Genomic DNA, 14,899 nt, shown 5'->3' with positions numbered 1-14,899 from the left:
ATCACATTGTATGATTTTTAAGTAATTCATTTGCATTTTATTGCATGACATAAGTATTTGATCACCTACCAACCAGTAAGAATTCCGGCTCTCACAGACCTGTTAGTTTTTCTTTAAGAAGCCCTCCTGTTCTCCACTCATTACCTGTATTAACTGCACCTGTTTAAACTCGTTACCTGTATAAAAGACACCTGTCCACACACTCAATCAAACAGACTCCAACCTCTCCACAATGGCCAAGACCAGAGAGCTGTGTAAGGACATCAGGGATAAAATTGTAGACCTGCACAAGGCTGGGATGGGCTACAGGACAATAGGCAAGCAGCTTGGTGAGAAGGCAACAACTGTTGGCGTAATTATTAGAAAATGGAAGAAGTTCAAGATGACGGTCAATCAGCCTCGGTCTGGGGCTCCATGCAAGATCTCACCTTGTGGGGCATCAATGATCATGAGGAAGGTGAGGGATCAGCCCAGAACTACACGGCAGGACCTGGTCAATGACCTGAAGAGAGCTGGGACCACAGTCTCAAAGAAAACCATTAGTAACACACTATGCCGTCATGGATTAAAATCCTGCAGCGCACGCAAGGTCCCCCTGCTCAAGCCAGTGCATGTCCAGGCCCGTCTGAAGTTTGCCAATGACCATCTGGATGATCCAGAGGAGGAATGGGAGAAGGTCATGTGGTCTGATGAGACAAAAATAGAGCTTTTTGGTCTAAACTCCACTCGCCGTGTTTGGAGGAAGAAGAAGGATGAGTACAACCCCAAGAACACCATCCCAACTGTGAAGCATGGAGGTGGAAACATCATTCTTTGGGGATGCTTTTCTGCAAAGGGGACAGGACGACTGCACCGTATTGAGGGGAGGATGGATGGGGCCATGTATCGCGAGATCTTGGCCAACAACCTCCTTCCCTCAGTAAGAGCATTGAAGATGGGTCGTGGCTGGGTCTTCCAGCATGACAACGACCCGAAACACACAGCCAGGGCAACTAAGGAGTGGCTCCGTAAGAAGCATCTCAAGGTCCTGGAGTGGCCTAGCCAGTCTCCAGACCTGAACCCAATAGAACATCTTTGGAGGGAGCTGCAAGTCCGTATTGCCCAGCGACAGCCCCGAAACCTGAAGGATCTGGAGAAGGTCTGTATGGAGGAGTGGGCCAAAATCCCTGCTGCAGTGTGTGCAAACCTGGTCAAGACCTACAGGAAACGTATGATCTCTGTAATTGCAAACAAAGGTTCCTGTACCAAATATTAAGTTCTGCTTTTCTGATGTATCAAATACTTATGTCATGCAATAAAATGCAAATGAATTACTTAAAAATCATACAATGTGATTTTCTGGATTTTTGTTTTAGATTACGTCTCACAGTTGAAGTGTACCTATGATAAAAATGACAGACCTCTACATGCTTTGTAAGTAGGAAAACCTGCAAAATCGGCAGTGTAGCAAATACTTGTTCTCCCCACTGTATGTGCAGCTATGGTAGCAATGTTTATGAGGAGCTGTCATGTGTTCACAGAGCAGAGGGTGGGTAGCTGGGCCCTGTATTCTGCCCTCAGGGCTCTCTGCCTGGTAATATCTCCCCCTCCATCTCCATGCTGCTACTGCTCATCCACACAACCAGAGTCACTGCCACCATCTTAGGACGTCCAGTGATTTATGACTCCAATTAAAACAGCAAAATAGCAATTACACCACTCGTGTGCGTGTGTGTGCATGCGTGTGCAACTTCAATGAACACGCCAGTGTAATTCACCTTTGAGGTGTGGAGGCGGGGGTTTCATTTCGTAAGCTGCACTCTTGCAGTATTTATTATTAATCAAATAGGAATGTGTATTTGTATCGGATAAAACTCGACTTGAGGTCATGTACGTTTGCCTAAATATACTTTTATCACATTAGAGTAGTGCTGAGCGATTAGCGCTTTTTGGAGGGCGGTTTGGTTTCGGTTCGATTAAATAACCTCAGTTTTATAATATTTTTTATATTAAATGCACTATGCAGGTTGAATGCTGTAACACAGAATAAAACAATTAATAAAAGTCCTATGATGGTAGTGACTGCCCATTACTGCTTATTACTTATTAACATCACTTTAATACAATATTTCAGTTGTGTATATTACATTTTGTTTTTTGTTGACTATTATTTCATTCGAAGTCATCTCATCTCTATAGAGCTGCTGCCTAAGCGGTTTGACAAAATCACTATTTTGTAGTACTTCAAAGTAAATAAGGTGTACTTTTATTACTGCTGAATACCAAGTATCAATCACTTAAGATCATGTATTTTCAGGTAGAGATACCGCTCGGAGCAACAGCTTCTCTCTATGTCACCTTACGATCACGCATTCTTCTCTCTTCTGTAGCAGTCGTAAAAGAAAAAGACCGGACAAGTAGATGCGCAATGGTCATTGTAGTTAATTACCACGTTTTGTGTACTAAACTATGTAGAATATTGGCCTGTTGGAAACTACAACTCCCTTCTACATTGCACAGTTCAGGCTGGATCAGATTTATCTCTAGAGAAACTGTGCGCATTTAGCTCAGAAAAAAACAATGAAATGGACTTCAAATAATTGAACCGGCGGTCAATTAGTGGTTTAAAAAACAAAAAATAACCCACATTTTTTATAAAATCGCTCAGCACTACCTTAGAGGCATAGACAAATACCTGTATATCTTCCAAACGGAAGGGGTTTTGCTTAGTTAAACACGGGTTCCAGTTTAGGACTTTATGCTTTTGTAAAAAGCAGAAGACAATGCATTGATAATGACCTTGCCAACACCCAGCCTCCCAGAAGCATAAATACTTTGCATGTATTGATATATTGAATTACCAGGGTTGAACACCAATAGGATTCATCCACCGTGTTTTTCATATAGGCTCTAACACACCAGGGTTTCCATTAGCTGCCAATTGCCGGCTTTTAGCCCCTCCCCCAAAAATGAAAAGCCGATAAATAAAATTGTTGCCAGCCAAAATGTCTAGGAGAAAATAAATCCCATTGTTATTCATTGATGGAAATAGGCTACCAGTCGATGTAGATACATTTGACCTTCATGTTTATCAGTCTATAGGTTAATTTGCATAATTGTGTGGAATTAAAATGGGCTTGTGTGTATTGTCATTAGTCATCATGTATCTTATTTATCCAACAACTATCACACAGCACAGAGCCTATTTTGAGCAGGATTTCTCCTGCTGCTCCTCAGCTGATTGCTGCTGGAGTAAAACATGCTTTTATAAGCCCATTCATTGCGCAACAATTCTACATTCAATCGCCTGTTAAAAACTGTTTTGCTGCACAATTAAAAAGAGCTACTATTTTTATTTCTCAACTGGTAATTGAAGCTCGCCTCCCATTCACCATTCAAGCGCTGGCAACAGGCCATAAACTCGTCACCCAACACTTTTTACAATGTGAGCAGAGGCCGAATGCATTTTTAAAAACATAGTTAATTGTTTAAAACCTGAATGTTTTATTTCATATTATGACGCATGTCTTACCTTGCTTCAAAGTAGCATATAGGCAAAATCCAACCATGGAAATGAGGAGGCAATTATTTTATAAAAATACTTTAGGCAACGCGTGAGTTTCAAGTTTACAATTTATCCTACCATTTCTACCATTCTGCGTGCCAGTTGTGATTTTCATATGCGCATTTCCGTGGAACTGTTTCAATTCAATAATAACGTTTTACTTTCTCAAAATCATTGTCACGTGGTTAATCATTAAAATCTGAATTAAAGTGAAACAAATCAACTAAATCACCAGCCTCTGCCATATGGACACATTGATAAAACGTGATCATTGGCGGCTAAAGAAAATAGCGCATGGAACTCATAGCCTATAGGCCAACGGAGCAGTAGGCCTATAACCTCCATTGCTCTTTCACACCCAGGATTGGTGATTATCGAGGGGGAGATTGTTGGAAAGATTTTTCAAATGACTTACTGTGAGGAACTATAATTTTAATGTGTTATCATTTGCAATGGATGTTAAAAACACTCACATTTCTGTGCAGCAGCCCAGGTACTTTTATGCGTGCGCTATCAGGACAGAGAAACCATACAAATAATCATTGCTCACATGGAGCACTCCAAACAAAAAGACAATGAAAAAAAATAAGAACAAATCTCGTAAATGATGGTTATGAAATAAACCTAAACTTGTTTCTCACAAGTGTAGCAGGTTGTGAACTCTGCAAACAATGTTTCCACTCCGAGAATGATACATTAAATGAATGTAACCAAATGACGGCGATTAACAGTACGTTTACTAATGGTGACATATGTAAAAAAAAAATTTAAGGGCAAACAATTCACAAAATGAAACAATGGATGCGCAAGAATTGGCAGGAAACAGCTGAGCCATTCTGGAGAAAGACTCGCCTGTATCTTCGCCCTTTCTTCTATTCTCGACATTTAAAATTATATTCAAGACACATTATCGTCACACATGAGATGCTTTTCACTGACAGCCACAACTCAATCATCAGTTAGGCCTATTGCCAGGCGCGCTGGCCAAATTGCGGGCTTCCCAAATAAGCATAGTTTGAAACAATCCACAGCAAAAAAAATGGAAGAAGCTAATGATCCTCGATTCCTCTGTGGCCAAGTCATGCTTTCTGGTTAAGTATTTTCAAATTATTTTATTTATTTCTGTATAGACAGGAGTAATTATATAATTTTGGCACATTTATTTCCATTTACTTCCCTATTGGACCCACCGCTATGCCATTTCTCTCCTGTTCTATTGGTTTTCATATTAACTTTCTTTCGTTGTCCAGAAGCTAAAGGCACAATCCTAGTCATATTAGCAACCCATCCTAGTTGTTGCATCTTTAGATCCACCCTCTTTCTAAGTTTTAAACATAGATTTGCATCTCTGTCACATATGGAACTGCTATCAGGTGTGCGGTTTACAATTAAATTATGTTTTATTGGCTGCTTCATTACATGAGTTGCATGTTCTGTTACGATGCGTTACCATAATCTAAATGTGATTTATGTCATTCTGAGCACCATGGATGGACACCCTAATGGGTTATGCATCCATATGAGTCCAGTACATTTCTCAAATGGCCGGTAAATTTAAATCTTCCTGGTCACGTTGTCAGACGCCCAATTTTCCTAAAGGAAACCCTGGCGCATGCACGCACAGACAGTCTACTTACTTGAGGTCCTGCAGTAGGTCCTTTGCATTAAGCATGGTGATGAGGGATGTGGTTGCCGCTGGGATGATGACGATGGGGGTCCGAGAGCCTTTAATGAAACAGGAACATAATATGTTTTAGTTCATGTATTACCAGTTATCAACATTCATCAATAACACTCGCACACACACTGTCGTAGCAGTACATACCCTTCTTTTGATTTGGTGGGGGTCTGGCTTGGGAAACTGGAGGGAGAAAAAAAGAAAAATCTCAAAAAAAGTGTCAGAAAGAACCAATATCCCATTATTAGCTATGTGCTGCAAAAAGTATAAACTTTGACAACAGATGAGACACACTGAACAGAGGAAATGACAGCTCTGGCTTGGGTTTTGAAATAAGTGAAACGGAAAGCCATAAACCAGGTAAAGCTAATGCATTCATACAGCTGTAACGAGGTCAGTTTCTCTGGTTCCGAGACAAGATATAGCCATTGGATCCAATGAGTAGTGAGCAGCTACTCTTTGTATGTTTTGTATATTTCACGGAAGCAAAGCTCCTGTCTTTTTTGTAGTTAAAACACAGATATCAGGGCAGATAATCACAAAGCATCTGAGTACCGAAAGTATGAGTTCTGATCCGAGATCAGGCCACCCCATCAATATAATCTTATTCATTATAATCTAAAAGGCAAATCTGATCCTATATGAGCACTCCCACCCAAATCTCATCTAACAGAGCCATTGGTGTGATATGAAGAGCCTTGTGAGCTACAGTACGTCACAGGCGTAGTGAGACTTACAAAAATAGATTTGCTGTTATGTTTTTAACGCTCACATCGCTTTTCAACCGTTTTTTCCACCAAGGACACAAAACAGCATTGATGCGGTCTCGATTATTAATAGCTTACTTCACATGAGAGATGAGACACCGTGTTGCATTAATGCAAAAACAAACCAATAATAAGCCAAAGGGAAGGACATTGAAATGTGGGGTTCACAAATCAAAGTCAAGAAACACGTATTGTCATTAAATAGACATAACACTCCAAAATCTAAACGTGTCAGATATTGTCATAACTCAAAAGCGGTCATCTGAGTCCACAACCCAGGCAATTTTTAAAGATGCAGCTACATCCCACAATCCAAAATGAATGGAAAAGATAAGCACCATGTAACTTCCAGATTTGCTGTGCTTATCTTTTCCATTTATTTGGGATTGGAGGCAGCTGGGTCTACACAATCAATGGCGTGGGATGTGGACTCAACTTCATATTAGACTACAGTCAAATAAAATGATGTCCAAGTTCAGACCAGAAAAAGTCATGTCCCTTTAAACCAGTGTTAATTTCATCAACAACTGACAAAATACTTGTCAACGGCCTAGTTTTCCTGACTAAAGCTATGACGATGAGACGCCCTGGAAAAACGATAACTATTACTAATTACTTTTCATTTTAGTCGCCGAAAATGTGACGAGATGAGAATTCCACGTGAGACTAATGCACATTTAATTCGACATGAAGCTCCTTTTTTAAAATCTGTTTTGTCCAATCCTAAGCATACACGCATGCAGAATATTTAATGCAATCCTCTCATTGACATCTTTCAGTTGCGTGGTCTGATTGAGCTGATCTGCCCGGCTCTCAGGCAGTCACTTTAGTCAGTCGGCAATCTTTTGAACTGATGCAAAGCCAGAACACTTGACTTGTAACTAAACTAAAAACAATGTTTACTCTCCAATTTTCATGTAGGCTATTTTTGCTTTCATCACATCAGAAGCTCTAGTTTCCCATATGCACTGTTATTCATTCAACTGTGTTGCTGCTCTCGCGCCGCGGTCCGCAAATGAGTTGCGGTTGCTTTTTTCCCCCAATGGGAAAAAAACAAATGGTATTTGTTGAATATTAGGAGTACAGTAATACTTCTGGCATTTTTCGCTAAATTCAAATTACCCCCTTTTCAAAGAAACCACCCATTTACCCCCTTGATGGTTATGATGGGGAGAAAATCAGAGCTTTAAATTGTTTAACCTGTAGCCAAGGCTTTATAGCCAATTTGGCTAATTATGGCTGGCATTGGTTACAATCTGCCACAATATCAATGTTGCCAGCTAAGGTATACGATGGGCTAGTAGGCCTAGTTGGACAAGGCTATCTGAATGTGTAAGATGGAAGTTAGAGGCAGCCTAAATATTCATTATTTAATAGGAAAAAAATGCACCGACTATGTGACTAAAATTGTCCAGAGTTTTAGTCGACCGATAACTAAAACTAACGAAGGATGAAATGACAAAAATGTGACTAAGACTAAATCTAAAAAAGCTGCCAAAATGAACACTGGTTTAAACTAATAACATGGTAATACATGTACTGTAGGCATTTTCTCAAATTTACCCATAGTGGAGTTTCAGCTTTCATTCCTCCAGGCCAGCGTTTGTGATGTCTGCTAGTTTATCAAACTGAGCTCATCTATTAATCTACACCAGCGGAGTAGTGGAAATGTGTCACATTCTGCCTGTCAGGCTATCTGTTATGAAATCCCTGCCGGAGACTCTTAGCACACCATCTCATAGACCTCTCTCAGGGACAAACTCTGCAACTTTCTAACTCTTGCAGTAGGCTCCCCTCCCTCTCAGAAGCTTAGCAGGCTAGGCTATGGGTCGTAAACTGGCCCTTCACACCTCTGGCCCTAGCCAAACAGATTGGTTGCTAGGGGTCATGGTTGCCTGGGGCCTTGTCACACCGTGGGCTCAGCCAATCACAGGCAATTCCCGACTCTCCAATTCCTGCATCCCCCTCTGTCTCCTTCAAGCAGTCACAGAGGGTGCAGTAAGCTCATCCCTGTCCTGCACAACAGCTGGACTCATATCTCTGGACTTGTGGGATGGTGTGCGTGCACAAAGTGAGTTGTGACATTTGTATATTGTTCTTCGTAGTCAGTTGTTACCATTGGTGTATGCTGCCTTTGTGTATAGCTGTATTGTAATACCTGTATGTGCAGGTAGCGTATACATTGTCATACAGTCCTTCCCTTGTTAATAGCCTTGTTGCTCTACTTGAGCTATCAGTTACTGTATTGTGTACAGTGCATTCATCACCTCGGTTTCTCATGTTTCAGAACCACTACCGTTCCATGTACATTTAATCTGTGTGTGTGTCAATAACGTACCCTTGTCTGTGTAACTTTGAGGTTGCCTTATTCCCCTCTAACCGGGGGAAGTGCTAGTGGGTCACAGATCAGCCCAAACGGAGAGTCGCTCTTTCACTATTGCTCACAACGTGGACGCACACTACATAACAGTATGTGGACCCCTGTTCGAACATCTCATTTCAAAATCATGGGCATTAATATGGAGTTGGTCCCCCCTTTGCTGCTATAACAGCCTCCACTCTTCTGGGAAGGCTTTCCACTAGATGTTGGAATATTGCTGCGGGGACTTGCTTCCATTCAGCCACAAGAGCATTAGTGAGGTCGGGCACTGATGTTGGGCGATTAAGCCTGACTCGCAGTCGGCGTTCCAATTCATCCCATAGGTGTTCAATGTGGTTGAGGTCAGGGCTCTGTGCAGGCCAGTCAAGTTCTTCCACACCGATCTCGACAAACCATTTCTGTATGGACCTCGCTTTGTGCACAGGGACATTGTCATGCTGAAACAGTAAAGGGCCTTCCCCAAACTGTTGCCACAAAGATGGAAGCACAGAATCGTCTAGAATGTCATTGTATGCTGTAGCGTTAACATTTCCCTTCACTGGAACTAAGGGGCCTAGCCCAAACCATGAAAAACAGCCCCAGACCATTATTCCTCCTCCACCATACGTCACAGTTGGCACTATGCATTAGGGCAGGTAGCATCCACAAAACCCAGATTTGTCCATCAGACTGCCAGATGGTGAAGCGTGATTCATCACTCCAGAGAACGCGTTTCCACTGCTCCAGAGTCCAATGGAGGCGAGCTTTACACCACTCTAGTCGACGCTTGGCATTGCGCATGGTGATCTTAGGCTTGTGTGTGGCTGCTCGGCCATGGCAACCCATTTAATGAAGCTCCCGACAAACAGTTATTGTAGTGAAGTTGCTTCCAGAGGCAGTTTGGAACTCGGTAGTGAGTGTTGCAACAGAGGACATAATTTTTACTCGCTGCACGCTTCAGCACTCGGCGGTCCCGTTCTGTGAGCTTGCATGGCCTACCACTTCACGGCTGAGCCATTGTTGCTCCTAGACGTTTCCAACTCACAATAACAGCACTTACAGTTGACTGGGGCAGCTCTAGCACGGAATAAATTTGACGAACTGATTTGTTGGTACGGTGGCATCCTATGACGGTGCCACGTTGAAAGTCACTGAGCTCTTCAATAAGGCCATTCTATGGCCAATGTTTGTCTATGGAGATTGCATGACTGTGTGCTCGATATTATACACTTGCCAGCAATGGGTGTGGCAGAAATAGCTGAATCCATGAATTTGAAGGGGTGTCCACATACTTTTGTATATATAGTGCATGTCACACACACACACACCCCTACACACACAAAATGTGACTTCTCTACACAGCCACAGAGACGCCGAATGTCAGAACGGGATAGCAGAACAGACATGCAATTCATCACGCTGCACAAAGAGCGGGGAAGGTTGACCTTCAGCTCCGGACCTCATGTTCTCTTTTCATTTCCTCGATAAATGCCATGTGTGGGAACAATGACGGACGCTTGATGACAGCTGCTAAACACTTGTCTGACAGCGTTCCGTGTAGGATGGACAGGACGTTTAGAACGTTGACATTTGGTAGGGATGTGCAGCTCTCCTTTCATGAACGATTAGATACGTGGGCTCCGATACAGGAACGATACGTTTTAGTTTGAAACAATTCGGTGCGATTTGATGCGATTCGATGCACTAACATTTATAGCATGAACACATTCATTTTTTAAAATTCATATTTGCTGCTGATGGGATGACTTCTCGAAGTCGAGTGGCCCTCCGTTTGTGTGTGTGTGAGAGTGTTAGGGGTGGGGGCAATTTATTATTTTTGTCCACCCACTTATCAGAAATCACCATCACCCACTGATGAACTCCTTCAAGACTGTTGGAAAAGCATTCCAGGTGAAGCTGATTGAGAGAATGCCAAGAGTCTGCAAAGCTGTCATCAAGGCAAAAAGGGTGGCTATTTAAAGAATCTCAAATATAAAATATTATTACATTACATTATAGTCATTTAGCAGACACTCTTATCCAGAGCGATTTACAGGAGCAATTAGGGTTAAGTGCCTTGCTCAAGGGCACCGACAGATTTTTCACCTAGTCGGCTCGGGGGATTAGAACCAGCGACCTTTCGGTTACTGGCACAACGCTCTTAACCACTAAGCTACCTGCCGCTCTATACATTTGCTAGATGATTAAACATCGTTTTCACACTAAAGTGTATCAACTTGTATGTTGTACGAACTTTCCATCAGAATAATCCAGCAAAATCCTTGATGGGAATCTGGATGATGCTATAAGTGTGCTAGATGGGATAAAAGAACACTTTGGCTTTCTTTTTTGGTGAAAACCATGAGAATGTTAGATATACTAACCAGCATATTTTAGCAGCACTAATTCCACAGCCTTCTCATTGAGTCTCAGTCATCTGTGGTATCTTCTTCGAGATCGCTCTCAGGTGAGCTCATGTGTCTGTACTCGGTGGTGTTAGACAGACATTTCCAAGCTACGTCCTTCTGGTTACTGGTGCCTGTGCTGTTGGAGCGGCCTAGCCGGGCCAAAGCCTGGTGTTTTCCTGAGGTCTTCTCCCTGTCCTCCTGGGCCTCTGCTAAGCCCCCCTGGGCCCTCTCAGACCTCTGGTGGTGGAGGTCATGCCTCAGGTTCTCCAGGTTGAGGGCCCAGGGGCCAAGCTTCTGCCAGTTGACCCTCTGGAAGGCCATGATGCAGTGAAGGTTCCCTCCCAAATATATCAAATATATTTTGATTTGTTTAACACTTTAGGTTACTACATGATTCCATGTGTTATTTCATAGTTTTGATGTCTTCACTATTATTCTACAATGTAAAAAATAGTAACAATAAAGAAAAACCCTTGAATTAGTAGGTGTCCAAACTTTTGACTGGTAGTGTAGCTGTGCAGCAATGCTCCCCATCCAACCTGACAGAGCTTGAGAGGATCTGCAGAGAAGAATGGAAGAAACTCCCCAAATACAGGTGTGCCAAGCTTGTAGCGTCATACACAAGAAGACTCGAGGCAGTAATCGCTTCAAAAGGTGCTTCAACTGAGTAAAGGGACTGAATACTTATGTCAATGTGATATTTCCGTTTTTTATTAATACATGTCTAAAAACTAATTTGCTTTGTCATTATGGGTTATTGTGTGTAGATGGATGAGGGAAAAAAACGATTGAATCTTTTTTTAGAATAAGGCTGTAACGTAACAAAACGTGGAAAAAGTCAAGGGGTCTGAATACTTTCCGAATGCACTGTAAGTCTGTAAAATCTTTGAAATTGTTGCTTGCTTTATATAAATAGACATTATTACCCACTAATACCTAAATTGACCCGCATTTGGCGGGTGTTAATTTTATGCGCCTTTACTGATACATGCTTAATTTGGATCGGTTTGGGGTCCTAGGACGGATGCGTGTGTGAGAATCTTTACATCCCTAACGTTTGGCGAAGGTCACAACCTTGAAGCAACATCAGTTATCCCGAGATAGACTTTGAAAGTGTTTCAAACGGCAAGAACATGTTGAAGTAGTACATAGAAAGCTGTCTACATATACTGAGTCAACCACTACCGTATTTTCCGCACTATAAGGCGCACCGGAGTATAAGCCGCAGCAGCAGCTAAATTGAATGATGTGTACATATATAAGCCGCACTGGACTATAAGCCGCAGGTGTTTTAATGTTTAATTACCATATGTAAGGGTTCGTGCACAGAGGGGATTGTCGGGAAAGAGACAAACTGTCTCGCTCTCGTAATGTCTGTCTGTCTTGCTCTCGTTCTGTCTCTCGTACCACTCTCGGTTCCACTTTTACTTTTGCGCGCTACCTGTCTCACTCTTTTCCGGCCTCCAGCTTTTCGTGGTGGGGGGCGCGGACCGGTCATAGAGCCCATAGAGTTAAAGTTGGTGGACTGTAACCTGTAAAATCCATAGATTTAGGAGGCCTTCTAGTGGCCGTTAGCTGTAAAAATCCATAGATTAGCCGCACCGTTATATAAGCCGCAGGGTCGAAAAATGGCGCGGCTTATAGTCCGAAAATTACGGTAATTCTGGTCCTCGAGAGTAACAGGGTGTGCAGGCCAGCCCATTACGAACACACGAGATTCAACCAATAAAGGTCTTGAATCAGGTGTTTGAGTGCTGTGCTGTAATGAAACCATGCACACTGCGTTAGGAGTTCAACGTGACATGGCGTGCAGGGTTTTATTCCAGCCCAGCACTAAAAGTTACTTTTAGGGCCAGGGTTGGTGGTGACTGCTGATACAGGGATTTTGAATGACTTGGAAAGCTGTCTCTACAAAAGGCCTACTTTAACACCATGTTTTCATTTCATCTGCTTTGGTGGTGAGAGATACAGACCTGGTCTGGGGACGGGCTGCAGGGCTGGTGTCTGGGCCTTCCTGGCAGACGCTCCCTCCTGAAACACACAAACAGAAACACACTGGTCAACCTACAGCCTGATGAATGAAAAGCCAACACTACATATTGGCAGAAGGTAGGTAAGTTCCATCCAACTCGGACTCTCTAACATATTTACAGTGCATTCGTAAAGTATTCAGACCCGATGACTTTTTCCACTTTGTTACGTTACAGCCTCATTCTAAAATTGATTAAATTGTCCCCCCCCCCCAATCTACACACAATACCCCATAATGACAAAGCAAAAAAACAGATTTAGAAATGTTTGCCAAAAAATATATATATAATACAACTGAAATATCACATGTACATAAGTATAATAATACATAAGCAAATAAATTCATAAAAAATCCTACAATGTGATTTTCTGGATTTTTTCCCCTCAATTTGTCTGTCATAGTTGACGTGTACCTATGATGAACATTTCAGGCCTCTCATCTTTTTAAGTGGGAGAACTTGCACAATTGGTGGCTGACTAAATACTTTTTTTCCCCACTGCATAATAATAGATTCAGTGGCATGTCATTAAGAGTCATTTGGTTTATTACCTCATGAAAGTAACTAGCTCCAGTTCCTAGACTTATATGACCCACATGCAAATGTATTAAAAGCGATATTAAAAGGAGTCCTTTTAATAATTGCCAGCTCGGTCCTATGTTGCTAAATGTTTAATTGTTATATTGGATAAAAGTAGAGACTCTGAGCTAGACAATGGTATACAGTGCCTTCGGAAAGTATTCAGACCTTGACTTTTTCCACATTTTGTTAGGTTATAGCCTTATTCTAAAATGTATCAAATATTTTTTTCCTCTCTCAATCTACACACAATACCCCATAATGACAAAGCAAAAACTGTTTCAGACATTTCTGCTAAAACATATATTATAATGAAATGTGACATTTACATAAGTACTCAGACCCTTTACTCAGTACTTTGTTGAAGCACCTTTGGCAGCGATTACAGCCTCGAGTGTTCTTTGGTATGACGCTACAAGCTTGGCACACCTGTATTTGGGGAGTTTCTCCCATTCTTGTCTGCAGATCCTCTCAAGCTCTGTCAGGTTGGATGGGGAGCATCGCTGCACAGCTATTTTCAGTTCTCTCCAGAGATGTTTGATCGGGTTCAAGTCCGGGCTCTGGCGGGGCCACTCAAGGACATTCAGAGACTTGTCCCAAAGCCACTCCTGCATTGTCTTGGCTGTGTGCTTAGGGTCGTTGTCCTGTTGGAAGGTGAACCTTTGCCCCAGTGCCAGGTTTCCTCCAGATGTGACGCTTGGCATTCAGGCCAAAGAGTAAAATATTGGTTTCATCAGACCAGATAATCTTGTTTCTCATGGTCTGAGAGTCCTTTAGGTGCATTTTCGCAAACTCCAAGCGGGCTATCATGTGCCTTTTATTGAGTAATGGCTTCCATCTAGCCAGTCTACCATAAAGGCCTGATTGGTGGAGTGCTGCAGAGATGGTTGTCCTTCTGGAAGGTTTCCCCATCTCCACAGAGGATCTCTGGAGCTCTGTCAGAGTGACCATTGGGTTCTTGGTCACCTCCCTGACCAAGGCCCTTCTCTCCCGATTGCTCAGTTTGGCCTGGTGGCCAGCTCTAGGAAGAGTCTTTGTGGTTCCAAACTTCTTCCATTTAAGAATGATGGAGGCCACTGTGTTCTTGGAGACCTTCAATGCTGCAGAAATGTTTTGTTCCCCTTCCCCAGATCTGTGCCTCGACACAATCCTGTTTTGGAGCTCTAAGGACAATTCATTTGACCTCATGGCTTGGTTTCTGCGCTGACATTCACTGTCAACTGTGGGACCTTATATAGACAGGTGTGTGCGCCTTTCCAAATCATGTTCAATCAATTTAATTTACCATAGGTGGACTCCAATCAAGTTGTAGAAACATCAAGGATGATGAATGGAAACAGGAGGCACCTGAGCACAATTTCGAGTCTCATAGCAAAGGGTCTGAATACTTACAGTACCAGTCAAAAGTTTGGACACACCTACTCATTCCAGGGTTTTTCTTGATTATTACTATTTTATCTTTATTTAACTAGGCAAGTCAGTTAAGAACAAATTCTTATTTACAATGGCGGCCTACACCGGCCAAACCCGGACG

At 42.3% G+C, this 14,899-nt stretch overlaps 1 protein-coding gene across 1 annotated transcript in view; it reads right to left on the bottom strand.

Annotated features, from left to right (window-relative positions):
* LOC121534963 (parafibromin-like) overlaps window positions 1-14,899 on the bottom strand; it is a 73,933-nt gene that overhangs the window by 12,426 nt on the left and 46,608 nt on the right. The window contains exons 11-13 of the mRNA XM_041841604.2: window positions 12,730-12,787; window positions 5,370-5,405; window positions 5,182-5,269 (exon numbers count right to left, since the gene is read on the bottom strand). Coding sequence (XP_041697538.1) covers window positions 5,182-5,269; window positions 5,370-5,405; window positions 12,730-12,787 — 182 coding nt within the window. The remainder of the gene's footprint in view (window positions 1-5,181; window positions 5,270-5,369; window positions 5,406-12,729; window positions 12,788-14,899) is intronic.

Source organism: Coregonus clupeaformis, chromosome 21 (assembly GCF_020615455.1).
Source record: "Coregonus clupeaformis isolate EN_2021a chromosome 21, ASM2061545v1, whole genome shotgun sequence".
In the NCBI taxonomy this organism is placed as follows: domain Eukaryota; kingdom Metazoa; phylum Chordata; class Actinopteri; order Salmoniformes; family Salmonidae; genus Coregonus; species Coregonus clupeaformis.
Note: the sequence above shows the minus strand (reverse complement) of the source record. Positions and strands in the feature narration are given on the sequence as shown.